Source organism: Alternaria arborescens, assembly GCF_004154835.1.
Source record: "Alternaria arborescens strain FERA 675 chromosome Unknown contig_23, whole genome shotgun sequence".
Lineage (NCBI taxonomy): Eukaryota > Fungi > Ascomycota > Dothideomycetes > Pleosporales > Pleosporaceae > Alternaria > Alternaria arborescens.
Genome location: NW_021167878.1, coordinates 1 through 15,539, shown reverse-complemented (window position 1 = coordinate 15,539; position 15,539 = coordinate 1). Strand labels below are relative to the sequence as shown.

Here is a 15,539-nt window from a genome sequence, read left to right as displayed (position 1 = left end):
GGAGCCCGAGATCCAGGTATGACATGGCCAGAGGTTATTGTGAGCCGATTGCTGTCAGAAACGTCGTTAGCGGATTCACATACATAGATGCCGGTTGCGCTGCAAGGCCCGAGACTTGGGAGAGAAACCTTGTCACTTCGTAATATCATGGCCGTCATGCAGCTCTGCCGAGCCGCTAAAAGTTGCCATGAACACCAGCCACCATCAAGAACTGCAACCTCAGACCAGACCCATCACCTCCGAGCCTGTCTAAACTGACAACAATATAGCGAAACGTGAACAATCTCGGTTTGCCATGTGTGGTTGGCAAGTCGAGGATGAAGAGGTATAACCAGGCGAGCTCACGACGGCCTAACATCGGTGCATTCGCCTTGTCGTGTTTCTCGGCAGCTCGAGGCTCGTCTTAGGAACGTACATATCGTGTAGACACGGTGAAAGATTTCATGATATTTCATTGCTTCATATGGTCATTATAGGAAAGGAAACTCGTCGCCACGTCCATAATCCACGTACAGCAAGATGAATCGAGAAGAAAAAACCAACCTTACCACTCACTTGGCCAGGACCGCGTTGATACCGTTCGGAGCACCAACCTTACTGAAGCCCTTTGGAGTCTCAATCTTGCTGACACCATCTGATGCGTCATCCGAATACCCACTGTCCGACGCCGCCTTGCCACTCAGTGCGCAACCGCACTCTGACGCTTTCACCTGAACTGATACGCTCATGTCCTTCGGTATCCTCGACTTCTCCCCACCGTATCGCACAGTCGTCATACTGAAAAAGATGTTCCCCGACAGATTCGCCCACATACCTTTCAAGAAGTCCCACATCTCTTCACTCAGGTTCTCTGACTCGAGCCTTTTCAACTCCTCCAAGATCCACTGTTCACGCTGCAGCAAAAGGGCGTACGACATTTCCAGTGCGGTGGCTTCGTCAGGGCAGCTGAGTAGTTGTTGCACGATAGTGACGAAGTTGATTAGATCAGGACATTGACCTGTGTGATAGGCTCGAGCTTCCTTCTCATAGCTGTATATGTCATTGGCGATCGAAAGGTGCTCTGTCGCAAGCTTCATGAAGTGCGCAATGGCGGGGTCTTTCATGTTGATACTGGATGCTAGGGAGAACTTTACAGCAGCGAAGGTCCAGCCTGCGCAGATGTTTCCGTCGCGGAATCTGAGGTATTCGTCCAATGAAGTGAATTTCTCTGGGTGTTTGATGGATTGGAGTGAGTGGTTGAGGAGCTCTCTGTACATGTCTTCGCCTCCGTTCCCCTTTTGTGCATCGGCGGCACGCACGTCGAGTGTGACTTGGTCGAGGAATGCTTGTAGAGGTGTCTTTGCGAGTTTGGATGTGTACTTGGGATCCTCTAGTCGCTTGCAGAAATCGTCGATCAACATGGGGACTTCCTTGTCGCCTACTACTTCGCTCCGGTCTAGCGTTGAGGTTAGTTACTTGGTCTGAGCGGAGCCACGAGACTGGGACGAGTGAACATACCATCGAAAAGGAAAAGCAGGCAAGCGAATATAGCTATGAGCTCGAATCGTCGTGCGTCCGTGGTGAAAGGGTACATGTAACCTGGGCAGCGCAAGACACGGTGTTTGAAACCAGGACGAAGTTCCCGACGTGCAATGTCTTGAATAGAATGTCCATCCTTTACAGGAAGATGTTCCGCATCTTTCTCACTTGCGAGAAGATAGATCGTTGTTCTTCCCGCCTCCAGGCCCTCCTTCCAGAACCGTGTTTCGTATACGTCTGCGATGGAGCTGCAGTAAGGAACGTCACAGATGCCATTGAGCGGACTGAGAGTATTGAATACGCGTTCCTTAGTATTGTGAACCTCGCCTCCGCCTCTAGGAAAAGAAATAGGGCAACGACGAATCCATGACGGATTGGACTGTAAAGGGTTGTGCAGATACCGTATAGGGCAGATTCGGTCCTGCTCGGCCTCACTAACAAGGCCGGTGAGAGAGTGATGAGGGATAACCATGTCGAAACAATCGAACCCTTGGAGTCGGAAGCTTTGAGACTTCCCATTCAGTTGGACTTGCAAGATACTTATGGGCCGGAGACACGTATTGCATGTATTACGAGTCAGCGCCCTGACTTGGATATTCTGATGGAGAGTGGACCAGGGTGGGATCCCGGAGAAATTTCCTCATGCCGGTAAATACCCCTGCGAGATCAACCGTTTAAGCTTCCCGTTCTTATCACGTATGATCAACGGGTATCGTGGCTCGACTCAAATATGTCCGAAACGGTCTTGACAGCTTGCGAGCACCCCACATCTCGCGACAAAGAGTCCACTGCTTGCCCTGCATGCCATCATCCTAGTCGCCCTACCATGCGCGCGTGTGGCATAGTCCGGGCACCGCTGCCTTTTCGCGTAGTCTGAGAGACATCTCTGCCGTGAAAGTCTTTTGTCACGAGGTCCGGCCCGTCTCGCGCATGACGGAGCGGCCCATGGCTGTTGCCATTTGTCAACGTTTTTCACCCCAATGCTATCTCATTGGAACGGAAGGGCTTCCGTACCGTCTGCTAAGGATTACACCATGCCTTGTTTCGAGGAGTGTACTTCGTTTGCGGTTCCCGCGCTGTTATTGTCACCCCTGTGTATTGGGCGAAGGGTTCAGAGAACACTAATGTCCTTCGTGCATACGCGACAATGGCTATACGCGCTTGTAAGCTCCACGGAAATGTAGAACGTGCCTTTAGGTCTGCTGAGGGCCTGAATTGTACGGCAATAGCCATTGATTTGTGCTTTGGTGTCGCTTGCCAGTTCTTGTCGAGCGTTGTCAAACCGTCTGTGTCATGGCGTGGACTGAGTCGTACGCGAGTAAGATGGCGTGTACCTTTGCGGCGATCTACGATCTTTTTACTCAACCCTTCTGCCCGTTATCTTTGTGTCTACTGGTGATTCCTAGAACCCGTCATTGGTCGAAAACGGCGCTTATCCTCGAACCACTTTGGCATGCACAGCGTCTCATAGGGCGATACTCGACAGACCTCTTTCCATCGGTCCTTCACCGCTTCTTTTTGAACGAGGTTGTTCCGACAGTGCAGAAGGATGTGTACTACAGCCGGAATCGGAACGACTTCTTCGAGTATAGGTTCATGGCGCGGATTACGACGATGCGTGGTCAATGACTTCGAGACGAGGGGTGGCGTACGACGATAGCTGGTCATCCACGACAATTTTGGTGACATGTGACTACCAGGGATTTTATCTAGCTGTTTTTACAGTAGAAGATGCTCATTTCCAGTTACACATAGGTCGTATGCGGTATTGTGGGCCCGAGATATCCGGATGAAAAGTTGGGTTTCATCCCCAGCGACATGACTCCAGTAGCAGTTCTGCAAACCATCATAGTTTTTGTGAGTACCAAGAGGTCGCAGTACGTTGAGCCAAACTCGGCCTACACTTCACTTCGAGTCTTGTATCGTGTCCCACACGTAAACTGTCAGCTATGTGCGTGCGTTGTTCGTTACGACGAAGCCGACTACCATGTCGTGATTCGGTCTGTGCAAAACTGTGGGGTCTTGGAAATAAATGCATGTGCGCAAAGAAGTACAAAACTTGTTTTGACGTTGTTCATGGGCTTTTCGTAGAAATCATGGCGAGCCGTGGCCTCTGGCGTCAGTTTCAAATCCCGGCAACTCGGAAGCGAAGGGCATATCGATACCAGCTCATCACAACGACTTATCGTTACACGCATGTCTATCCGCTTGAGTATATCACGAAGTGTATGGGAACGCTTGGTGTAGGAGTCTGGTTGCCTGTTATCCTTGGGATCTCGAAGAATTCTGACGTAGCAGATACGCAATTGGCTTACCAGTTTGCATGCAACGGCATGGCGCCGTATGACCACGACGCGCACTATTTGATGGAATGAATGAAATTTACAATGGCATGCTTTGATCTTCTCTTTGACTGACAGTGCGCTTACTCCCAGAGATTAGACGGCTGATGATCTATGTCCACGAGTGAAAATACGATGCGTTTGACGGCTCGGAAAAGTGAAGCAATCTCTTGTTCTTGTTTTGGAAAGGTCGAAGATATAACCATGACACTAGAAGCCTGGATATAACTTCTGGTGATCGGGTCTTTAGATGGAAAGAATGCGGATGTATTCGGGGTAGGTTAGTATGCCTCCCAATATGTTGTTCGTACTTTCCAGAGCCTCTGCACGAGACATTGAGTTCGTCACGTTCGGCGCCGAACAACATCTACCACTTGCTTCCCCTAAAGAGTTGGGTGATGGTATCGGGAACTCTCGCGTTGTCGACCATTGCTGGCTTGTAAGTTTCGTCGTCCTGGTGATTATCATAAGAAGGTCGTCATCGACCATCGTCGGCTAGGCCCTTCGCCCGGTGAGGAAGTCGCAGCGACGAGATATCATCAAGACGCTCAAGAGATGGCAGTACAGCTCTGCAGAATGTCGACTGGCTTCCATGTTGTAGCAGCGATGCGAGGTTCGGTCTTGACAGTCGCTCCGAAGACTTCGTTCGCGGAAGGGGTCGCGATCAGCACCTCGCTCTTACTAAGCTTGCATTCACGTAACTATGAAGCTTTCATAGTATAATGAACCAAGCACGTACTTCAGAAACCCACTTCGCGAGGTCGCCAAAGCTTCGTATTGCTGGTCTGATATCTCCGTGTACGGATGGTTGGGCGCTAGCGAGATCTAAAGAGGAAGCGCTATCACGAAAGCAGATGTGGCGCAGCCCCTGAGGTGGTCTTTCCTCTGGCGAACACATCACGTACACCAAACGGCCTGGCAGGGGGCGAGCCCGAAGCCCTGCATACAGTAGGAAGGATCCGATTCGGTACCTTTGGTATTCTAACACTGCCAAAGGGAAGGCTTTGGACAAATCCCCTACAGATAAGCATGGTACTCAATCATCTGCGCTAGTGTTCACATTATACCATCTGTCACAATCACGTATTGATTGTTGCTGCTCAATGACTTACACGGGGTCGGCAATCTCGACCAATTATCAGCCGAACTGAACGTGCGTTCAACGGAGACGGGATCCTCTCAGAATCCACGCTATTGAACACGCAAGAGCCACAAGGTCTAGAATTGAGGTTCAAAAATAAACATCGAAATTTCATTGGACGGCGGAAGCACAATTACTATTCTCACGACGGGCGCTCTGCTAGCAAGATCACAATTGACAGCACATGTTGGGGTATCAAGCCTTGGGTAGTGGGGGAATATCCGCCTGTCGTCGTGCGGGACCCCTACTCCTTCTCCCGCCCCACAGCTCTGAGTTGAAGCATGCATAAAAGTGCTTTTAAAACTCGATGAGCAGCAATCCAGTATGAGATGAGCAGAAAGATGTCGAAAAGGCGATCGTTGTCCAAGATACGGCTTTTGAAACCTCGACAAAGTGTTTTCTCTCAGAGTCCTTACTGTTCATGATGGGTCGGTCCGGATTGTATCTGAGTAAGCATTTCCTACCGAAAGCTTATGCTTCGTATTCGTATGTATATTCGAGTTGAGAACCACTACCGAGCGGTATGCTGATGCATTGCGCACGTATCGGGTTCTAGAGCTGAACACCCTCGGATTCTGATAGCAAGCGAGCGGCGAACACTACCATCTCAGGGGCATGTATCGCCAGGAGCTGCTCGCTTGATGGGTATATATGGACAATCATGTCTCGCAGTTGTTCTCCTCATCCACACCTTCTACTTAATTATCACACTCTCTTTCCTACACTCGTTCTTTCCTATACTATCTCACCCCAGTCATTCGTTATACACGATCATATTTTTATCTAATATCTAATATCAACAACAACAACCATCACAATGAAGTACGCGCTAATCTTCGCTGCCACTGCAGCTGCCTACGAGGCCTATGGCGGATACGGTGCGGATGTGGAGTCCAGCTCGGCTGTCAAGCCTAGCACTTCCGCAAAGCCTATCGGATACACCACCATCGTCCCAGGCTATGGCAAGCAGCCGGTCACTGTGACCACCCAGCACCAGCCGTACCCAACCTGCGTTTCTCCTGCCTATGGCGGTAAGGATTGCGCCAAGTGGGATGAGGACGCCTACGTGTCGACTGTGATCAAGGACTACGACAACAACTATGCTACAATCACCAAGACTGCGCAGCCTGTCGTTGTCTACCATACCAAGAAGACTATTACCCACTCCGCCACTGCCACAAGCGGCTATGCTGCGCCCACCGGCGTTGCCTACAAGAACGGCACTGAGGGTTGCTGGTACGAGTTGTACGAGAAGATCGAGGAGGTGCCATACAACCAACTTGGTCCCCACGCACTTCCCGGATACCCCGGCTCCGGTCTCTACAAGGAGGGCGAGAAGAAGCAGCCCGTTAACGTCAAGGAGTACAAGGGCGGAAAGTGGTCTGAGTACGTCCACGAGTACTCCTATGGCACTCCCAAGCCTGAGGTCACCACCTACGAGAAGCCCGGTGTTTACACAATCCCTAGCAAGGATGTCACTATTGACCACCCTGTCACCTACCCAGCTGAGGCTACCAAGACTGCGAAGGCTGGTGAGACATGCACCTATGGAGGTCAGTCCATCGAAGCCAAGCAGACCGGTTACATCACTGGTGCTTATGCTGCTTATGAGACAAAGGTCAACGGTGGTAAGACCGTGACTGAGACCGTGATCAAGCACACCACAATCTATGCCTCTACCACTGGCAACTACGAGGTCGCAAGGCCCACAACCACCGTGTACGACCATGACACCGAGGTCGCATACCCAACTGCTAAGCACTACGAGGCGGGTGTTTACCACCACGAGGCTCAGACTGTCACTATCACCAAGCCCGGACAGGCCTACACTTGCGAGTACGAGCAGACCAAGAAGCACGAAGCTACCTCGACACCCAAGAAGAGCACCGACCACTCGGCCTACCCTACCTCTGTCCCCGCTCACGACAACTCTTACGGCCACAACAAGCCATCCTCAACCCCTAAGCAGCCTACTGAGGGCCAGAGCAACTACCCTTCGCACCCTGCCACCCCCAACAAGCCCACTGAGGGTGAGCACAACCACCCCTCTTACCCGGCTACTCCTGAGAAGCCTACCGAGGGCGAGAGCAACTATCCCTCTTACCCTGCCGGTCCGGTACAGGGTCACTCATCTTCCGTCCAGGAGTCCTACCCAACTTCCACACCTGAGACTATCTACACCAAGCCATCCTACAACGGCGGAAACGCCTATGGCGAGACTGGAAAGTCGACCATGGCCACTGTTTCTTCCAAGGAGAATGCTTACCCTGAGTCTACTCCTGCCTATGGTGCGGGTTCTTCAGCTCCTGCTTACGGTCCTGGCTCCTCTGCTCCTGCCTATGGCACCGCTTCTTCTGCAATGGCCAGCTCCACTCCTTGTGAGAGCAGCTCTGCTTCCTCCACTCCTGCCGAGTCCTCTGCCTACAGTGCTTCTACTCCTGCTTTTGAGTCTTCCATCTACAGCGCATCCAAGCCCGCTGAGGCCAGCTCTACTCCTTGCGAGAGCAGCACTGCTTCCGTTACTCCAGCGACGTCTTCCGCCTACAGCGCCTCTACTCCCGCCAACGTTTATACCAAGCCATCTTACAACGGCAACACCGGCTACGGCGAGGATGTCAAGTCGACTCTCTCTACCATCTCTACCAAGCCCTACCCTGCGTCCACTCCTGTAGAGCACTACCCTGCAAGCGCTAGCTCCACTCCTTGCGAGAGCAGCACCGCGTCCATGACACCCGCCAAGTCGTCCGACGTATACAGCCAGGCTACACCCTCCCCAGCCAAGTCTTCGGCCTACAGCACCCAGGCTTACGGCGAGGCTTCGTCGGCTCCCGTCATGCCCACCTCCGCCCCTGCCTACGACAACACTCCCTACCCCGCTGGTGCCACTTCTACCCCATGCGAGAGCAGCGACAAGCCTTCCGCTACTCCTTACGTTCCCGCAGCTTACCACCCTACCCCTGCTGAGGGCTACAGCAAGCCCCAGACTGGCTACGCTAAGCGTGGTGGATTGAACGAGCGTCGCAAGATCGCTGCTGCGAACTAGAAGCGCTAATGGTTTTCTTCTGTAAATTTTCGTTGTGTTGAGAAGTAGATAGAGAGGAGATGAAGTTAGAAGACATGTGTGTAGAATCTAATGGAAAATCACCATTGCACAGTTCCACATCGAACCATGAGTGTGTTTGCGCTTAATGTACATATTAGCACAGAAGGTGCGAACTCACAAGACCTGCCGTGTAATTATCTGCCGCGATACTCAAGAACAACGAGAAAGACTTAGTAACAGAGGGTTGGCATGAAGGCTTTTCGGTCCTGACTGTCAGCGTGATCAGGACTAGCGACCTCAATTTCTACTTGCATTCAGTTGTAGGGGAAAGTCGAGCGCCCTTGGGTGGGTGCTTGATGGGGACTCCTCGATTGTTTCCTACAACGAGGTGCTTGCATGAAGCGGAGGGTTGAATGTAGAAAGGTAGGGTGGGGCGAAGGGGGGCCACAAGTTTAGTTGAGCAGCAAGGATACAACGCTTATTCAGAGCAACCAGCGCCCTTCAAATCGGCCGGGGCCTGCAATTTGCTCGACGATATATTTTTCGCATTTGTCTATTTTTTCATCAAGCATTCTTGGTCCAACGGTAGGATAATTGCCTTCCAAGCAATTGGCCCGGGTTCGACTCCCGGAGGATGCACAACATCCTTCTCCACAATTGCGAGATCTTCTTTTTTTGGTCTTTTGCTGCTACGACTTAAGGACCGAGCATCATGTTACAACACGACAAGAACAATCCTTTTTGTAGAAGAATATTTTCTGTACAATCAAAATGCAGGGCTTCTAGGAAACAACACGGAGGTTTTTGTTTTGTACTACAGCTTTGTAGAAGGATTCCGCAGGCCTGCGCGTGTGTATTCATTCCCTTCCACAACCAGCTGTAGAGGCCAAGTCTGACTTCTATGACAATGCGCTTGCACATCAAGCCCATACTTTCTTTTCTTCTTGTCTTCTCAGCCGCACTACCAAACTACCATCACTTCGGATGCATCTGATGTGCGCCTGCAGGCCTGGAACCGGCGAAAGTCTCGACGCGACACCAAGGTGCGGGGTGTTGGTTGGTTATCAAGCGTCGTGTCGCTTCTGGCCGGTGGCTTATCAGCAACACGAGCCATCAAAGCAGACATGTCTGGTAGAGATTCCTTGGTACCCAAGAGCTTGATTTTGACACAAGACGCGCATGATCACTCTATCTTGCATAGTGGTCTGATAAGATGCATATTCCGTCATGGAGGACACAACGATTCCCGCAGGACTTTGTAGCTCTGTGGCAGTCCAACGCGACATTGCGTAACAACTATCGATAATCTCGCTGTACTCCGATACTACTGACGTGATGGATGGAGAAGTAGGCATTGACTAACACGTTAATCGCACAAAGAGTTTCAGGGAGAGCGATGTAACCACTCTGGCGGAGACAAGTATTCGCACCCCTCAAAACCGGTGACCCCAAAATCGCCGTCCAGAGGCATATCATCTGCATTGATTGGGTAACCGCTAGCCCTATATTGCAACGGGAGCCTGTCAAGGTCTGGGTTTTCGGTTAGATGCGTTGGCTTTGCAGCAGACGGTGGGGCTCTAGACGCTCGCTCGGAAGTGGGGGAGTCGGTGAGCTTGCTTGAGGAACATGGCGAACTGGAGGTCCCGCCTAATGTTCGAGGCTTCTGATTGGGTGTAATGCAGCAAGACAGTAACAAGTCACCGACATCTTGTTTAAGCTGCGATATGCGCCAAGCATGTGGTGAGGACACAGATCAAAGGGAATGACGAGAACGGTTTGAGGCGTAGGTCTTATATATTGTGCTGACGGCCTGGCTTTTGAGCCTCACATCCTTCATCTGCAGTCATCTTTCGTCAGTTCCGTCTGCAATAGGCAACTGGCCTCCTACACAGAGACAAAAAGCACCTTGCATACATCTCAATCACTTGCATATCCATCTGTGACCAACAACATGGCATCTCACAATCAGCCTATGCCGCTGCCAATCCGGACGAACACTGTCGATTCACAAAAATCCCAGTCATCAGGTCGAACATCCCCACCCTATTCCCCAGCGTCACCAACGGCCCGCGCGACAGCTTCGCCAACCGAAGAGTCATTCTTCGGCGCCATTTCAGCGCGCCTTCGTGGTCGCTCGCGAAGTCGCTCTCGTGAAGCTACGTCTCGCAAATGCTCCAAGGCGCCCATGGCCATGCCGCCCACCCAAGCACCTTACCCACAGGAGCGTGCTTCCACTACAAGTCCTACCAATTCAAAACGGCCAGCTGCAGCACCAGTACAAAACGGTAGGCCTAGCATACAAGACGCGGGTCGACGAAGTACAAGTGGAAGCGATCCATGGAAGGGACGGCACTCGAACGATTGGTTGTTCAATGGGTACTCGCTGACAGCTTCAGCCAGAGAGCTAGTTCAGCGACGGAAATAAGGCAGATGAACGATTGATGGTACTGCTGGCTGTACCACGCTTGTTGATTGGCGTCTGATCACCTTTTGATGAGCGTAGCAATGAATGATGACGAAACGACTGAATGAGGCTGTGCGAAGATTATTCCGAATACTGTACAGATGAGGAGCGCATTCGAGCTGGCCTCGATGCTGTTATCAAATTTTTCTTTCGCGTTCTTCTCTGTCGTTACATGGCTGTATAGTAGCTTTGAGCATACCTAGGTGCAAATTGATGTTGCGGTATCGGCAATGTCGTGGTACTTCGTTTGACCACCTTGTATGTGAAATCAGGCCGTGTTGTCGAGTACACACACAATCAGGGAGAGCAACATCACTTGACCACTTGCGCAAAGATGTATGCTGTGTTTTGGTACGAGTTCTCGAGTTGTCGGAGTTCATTAGCACTGCCTCTTTTTACATAATCCGCCCTACTGACTCGCGGACTCTGCTCCGGTTCCGCAACCTGCCATGTGCCAGGTGCCAATTGTCCTCACCGCTTTAGGGAGTACCTTCATGTCTTCTTGTGCTCTGTGCTTTCGTGAAGCTCTCTACAACACGCGATGACGATTTCAATACCGGACATGTCCTCCCTGAATGCTGTAGACGTCACGTCCAATCATCGGAGTTAAACGATGATAACCCAGGTGGCATAATCAGCCATGTCGAATTCCGGAGTACGACCCACCACCCCTCCATCACGCCCCCGTGAGGTTGACCATCCATCGGTACAAAACACTCATTCCGAATCCGAAGGATAACGTTCGCCATACCGCATCGGTTTATCGTCGAGGGTTTGCATAGACCGAACATATATTTAAGACTCAATTGCGATCCGTTCCACCCCTCTCTCCTGTACTACGTCTATACTCGTACCTATCATGAAGCAAGAACGCGCAACTCTCCCAACACCTAACTCGACAGACTCATTCTGGCACACCGAACCGAATGAGTTCCTGATCGGCCACCGCACAACGGAGGAATTGCCTGCTGAGGCTGACATCGTTATTGTGGGGTCTGGAATAACGGGCACAAATGCAGCCAGGTATCTCTCGGAGGATCAGAGAGCTGCCGGTAAGAGCATCGTTCTGCTCGAGGCCCGAGAGGCATGTTGGGGCGCTACAGGAAGGGTAAGTCGACTTCTTAATCTCGCGATCGTCTGATCGGAATCTACGGCGCACATCTGCTGACGATTGCGCAAACAGAATGGTGGACACTGCCAGCCCCTCCTCTTCGACCGAAGTAGCGATGTAGCCGAGTTCGAGCTCAAGAACGTCGCTGCGGTGCGATCCTACATTCAGGACAACAACGTGCCTTGCGAGTGGCGCGACGTAACTGGCTGCCGCACGTTCTGGACTGAAGAGGCGATGAGCGAGGCTGAAAAGGAGATCGAACATCTTAGGAAAACATCACCTGAGATCGCACGCCATGTTACCATCCTCAAGGAAAAGGAGGAATTTAAGAAGCACCGTGTCGCACCCGACTGTGTTGGATTGACACTAAGTGAAGGAGCTGCGAGTCTATGGCCGTACAAACTAGTTACCTTCATGCTCGAGAAGCTCGTTAAGAACGGCCAGCTCAACCTACAGACCAAGACTCCCGTCACCGAAATTACCTCGTCAGACGGCACGCACACTCTCCACACGCCCCGCGGCACCATCAGCAGCAAGACCGTCGTTCTCGCGACCAATGGCTACACATCAGCTCTTCTACCCCACTTCGCCGATCTCATTGTGCCCTGTCGTGGAGAGATGTCAGCCCTGATCCCACCTGCAGGCATGACGCTCTTGCCAAACTCGTACGGCATGGTTGCGGCTCTAGGCCAACCAGCTAACAACGACGACTACCTCATTCACCGTCCATTTGAGGGCGTTCCAAACCCTGGTGGTCATCTGATGTTTGGTGGCGGCCGCGGAGCAGGACATTATCCAAGCATAGGCGTTTCTGATGACACTGTAATTGATGAAGGCTCTGCTGCATACCTTCGCGGTGCGTTGTTGAAGGTTATGGAGCTAGGTGGGCAGACGGAAGGTCTGAATGAGCTTAAAGCTGCGGCACAGTGGACTGGCATCATGGGTTATTCGCGTGATGATCACCCATGGGTTGGTAAGGTGCCGGGCAATGAAGGCTTGTGGCTCGCCGGTGGATACACAGGACACGGTATGCCGAACGGCACATTATGTGGAAAGGCCGTTGTCGACATGGTACTCGGTGAGATGGACGGCAAAGACCTGACCGCTGTACACGAGGAGATGGTTCAAAAGGGCGATATGCCCAAGAGCTACATTCTGACAAAAGAAAGGATCGATCGAGCAAGACAGATGCTCACAGTACAGCAACAGGATGCACAGGGAGTACACATGAACGGTGTTGTATAGATCTCAATGATGATAATGTTGGCCCGTTCTTGCGCCGACTTTCGTCGTGTCGAAAGTGTTGAGCTTGCTTATCTTACCAACTTGATTGAAATGTGTACATGATATTACCGGCCGTGGAGCCGTCACCGCCCTGTCTTGTGACAGAATCTTGACTCTCTGGGGTCAATCAACATGCGGACAATAGCGTCTAAGGCGCGTGGACGCTACTCCGCTTTCCCGCGGTCCCCATTGGGGTACCAAGCCCGATCGGATTACCAATTTCTTGCTTCACGGTATCACGCTTCCACAAAACCTGACTCATATGTATGAACCTCAACATAACGTATATATCTAGGAAAACATCCACGAAACTCATTCTGTACCTGGTAGACGATTTCGCTTGAGTCACCATTGCAATTGCGAAACCCCGATCATCAATCCCCAAACTTCAATATGCCAGCTCACCCTCTCCCTACGAAGATTGGCGTTGTAATCTTCCCCGGATTTCAACTCCTAGACTGGGCCGGTCCCTTGGACGCCTTTAATATCCTGTCCAACAACCACACCCTCAGCCTCTGCACCATCGCCTACACGCTAGATCCAGTGCCAACTCAGAACTTTATGCAAGACAAACAAGGCTCCCAGTTCTCACAGTCCATGGTTCCAACGCATACATTCGAGAATGCGCCGGATGATCTGGAGGTATTGCTTCTTCCAGGAGGTCTAGGAGCACGCGGACCGGGCAGCGACGCATGGATGAAGCCACAAGTTGAATATCTAAAGAGATTGGATCTGAGTGGGAAAGGAAGTATCAAGTGGGTTCTGACCGTTTGTACAGGCAGTGAGATTCTAGCTCGGACTGGTTTGTTGGATGGTAGGAGGGCGACGACTAACAAGCGTGCTTTCAACGATGTACGTTGGACCTCCTCTTCTATAGTCATATCGGATTGGTAACTTACTATTCTGTGCAAGGTCAAAACTCAGCATCCGAACGTCGATTGGGTTGCAAAGGCTCGTTGGGTTGTCGATGGCAACATCTGGACTAGCTCTGGTATCTCGGCTGGTATGGATCTGGCGTTTGCGTGGATGGCGGAAGTATTCGGTGAGGAGACCGCGCAGTTTGTGGCGGATCGGAGCGAATATGAGAGGAACGTTGACTCAGGAAATGATCGGTATGCCGAGAGATGGGGAGCTGTGTAGGCCGACACAGAAGCATTGGCAAAAGTGGTGTGGATTCCGATTTATAGAGAGGATAGTTCTTTCGAAAGTAATAATTCCTATCTTTTAGCAGGACTATTTAATCAAGACTCCATCAGGATGATCACCTCTGCATTACCACATCACGTCCTGGGTGGCCGGGCAATCACTGTAGTGTGAAAATAGAAAGGTCTTGTCTATAATGACTATCGCTATGCTAAAAAGGCTATCAAGATCGTAATGCTAAAATTTTGCGGAGCGACCGCTATAACAGACGAAAACATCCACATGTCTAGAGTTGTCGATTCCAAAAAGAAGAAGGCTACTTGTTACGACGGAAAGCAGCAAAGGGAGGGAAGAAGTATGCGGGGTGGAAGCACACAAGCACCGTGCAAGCAATAGCTAACATCCTGGTTATCATTGTTAGTGTTCTATCTTTGGTTGTGAAGGACATGGATCATGGAAACTTACATGCCGTCGAGCAAGAGGAACTCCTTCTCGTTTCGCATGAGCGAATTTCCCCATCCACCCGCCATCTCTGGTAAACGGTAGATGCATCGAATGAGCACAGTAGTGTATGCCAACACGACGATCCATCCAAAAAGCTTGATCTTAGCAAGCTTTACAGCGCCTGTCTCCTTGTCCATTTCGTACGTGCTCTTCTCCCCAATGATAGCCTGGTTCTTGCGGGCCTTGCGGTATCGGAAAACGTAAACGAGGACCAGTCCACCACATACAGCCATAGTGACAACCTGGAACGCAATACCAGCTACGATGAGGTTGTTGCCGCCGTCGATAAGCTTCTTGTTTGTTGTGCCACCTGCGGCCGCCATACCGCCACCGCATGCCTGGAGTACAATGGAACCGAAGTCGCAGCCGATGAAGATCCAGGGATAGAGACGTGCCTTGAGAAGCGAATGCTGGGGTCCGCAGTATAGCACAAAGTGTTTCAGGGTGAGATAGATGCCAGCCGCGACAAAACTAGGACCAAGGACCAGACAGCAGATTTGCAGCTTGAAACCAGATTCGCTCCAGGGGTTGTCGTTCATGATGACGCGCCCAGCGTATCCTGCAGCTTCGAGGAAAGTTCCAATTGCCAGTGCAGCTGTGTAGGTCCATGTCTTGCTCAGAACTCCGATTACTAGCGTGGCGATGCACAGAATGGCGAAGAGGGCACAAAGAAAGGCATTAGCTCCTAGGTTGGGACGGTATCCGTATAGTGTTGCAAACACTGGACATTCTGGGCTGACTTCTAGACATTGTCGGAAGTTTCCTTTCGGTCGGTCTTCTTGCGCGGACACGACGACGAGTAATTGCGTTGCGATGGCGAGCGTGGCCAACAGGCCTGTACGTGCGTAGGAACGCATAGGGCCGGCGAGATGAACGTAGAACCAGATCAGTCGAAGGAACGGACGACGAGAGCAACGGTACGTGATAAGAGAACGTTGCGAGAAGAGACCCAAGCAAACACGAGAGACGTGGGAGGTGGACTAATTATT

General features: G+C 51.4%; 6 protein-coding genes across 6 annotated transcripts; 4 read left to right on the top strand and 2 right to left on the bottom strand.

The window, feature by feature from the left end:
• Positions 1-551: 551 nt before the first annotated feature.
• Positions 552-1,990, bottom strand: AA0111_g8750 (hypothetical protein; the record flags this gene model as incomplete). The annotated part of the gene is made up of 2 exons (XM_028655232.1): positions 552-1,435; positions 1,498-1,990. 2 exons carry the CDS (start codon positions 1,988-1,990, stop codon positions 552-554), a joined length of 1,377 nt encoding a protein of 458 aa, XP_028503636.1.
• Positions 1,991-5,818: 3,828 nt separating this feature from the next.
• On the top strand, positions 5,819-8,044 carry AA0111_g8749 (hypothetical protein; the record flags this gene model as incomplete). Its single annotated transcript, XM_028655230.1, has 1 exon — positions 5,819-8,044. One exon carries the CDS (start codon positions 5,819-5,821, stop codon positions 8,042-8,044), a length of 2,226 nt encoding a protein of 741 aa, XP_028503618.1.
• Positions 8,045-9,995: 1,951 nt separating this feature from the next.
• On the top strand, positions 9,996-10,469 carry AA0111_g8748 (hypothetical protein; the record flags this gene model as incomplete). The annotated part of the gene is made up of 1 exon (XM_028655229.1): positions 9,996-10,469. The coding sequence occupies one exon, from the start codon at positions 9,996-9,998 to the stop codon at positions 10,467-10,469; it is 474 nt and encodes a 157-aa protein (XP_028503619.1).
• Positions 10,470-11,367: 898 nt separating this feature from the next.
• Positions 11,368-12,864, top strand: AA0111_g8747 (hypothetical protein; the record flags this gene model as incomplete). The annotated part of the gene is made up of 2 exons (XM_028655228.1): positions 11,368-11,616; positions 11,692-12,864. The coding sequence occupies 2 exons, from the start codon at positions 11,368-11,370 to the stop codon at positions 12,862-12,864; spliced, it is 1,422 nt and encodes a 473-aa protein (XP_028503621.1).
• Positions 12,865-13,296: 432 nt separating this feature from the next.
• On the top strand, positions 13,297-14,043 carry AA0111_g8746 (hypothetical protein; the record flags this gene model as incomplete). The annotated part of the gene is made up of 2 exons (XM_028655227.1): positions 13,297-13,755; positions 13,816-14,043. 2 exons carry the CDS (start codon positions 13,297-13,299, stop codon positions 14,041-14,043), a joined length of 687 nt encoding a protein of 228 aa, XP_028503622.1.
• A 319-nt stretch (positions 14,044-14,362) lies between these two features.
• On the bottom strand, positions 14,363-15,407 carry AA0111_g8745 (hypothetical protein; the record flags this gene model as incomplete). Its single annotated transcript, XM_028655226.1, has 2 exons — positions 14,363-14,450; positions 14,512-15,407. 2 exons carry the CDS (start codon positions 15,405-15,407, stop codon positions 14,363-14,365), a joined length of 984 nt encoding a protein of 327 aa, XP_028503534.1.
• Positions 15,408-15,539: the final 132 nt, after the last annotated feature.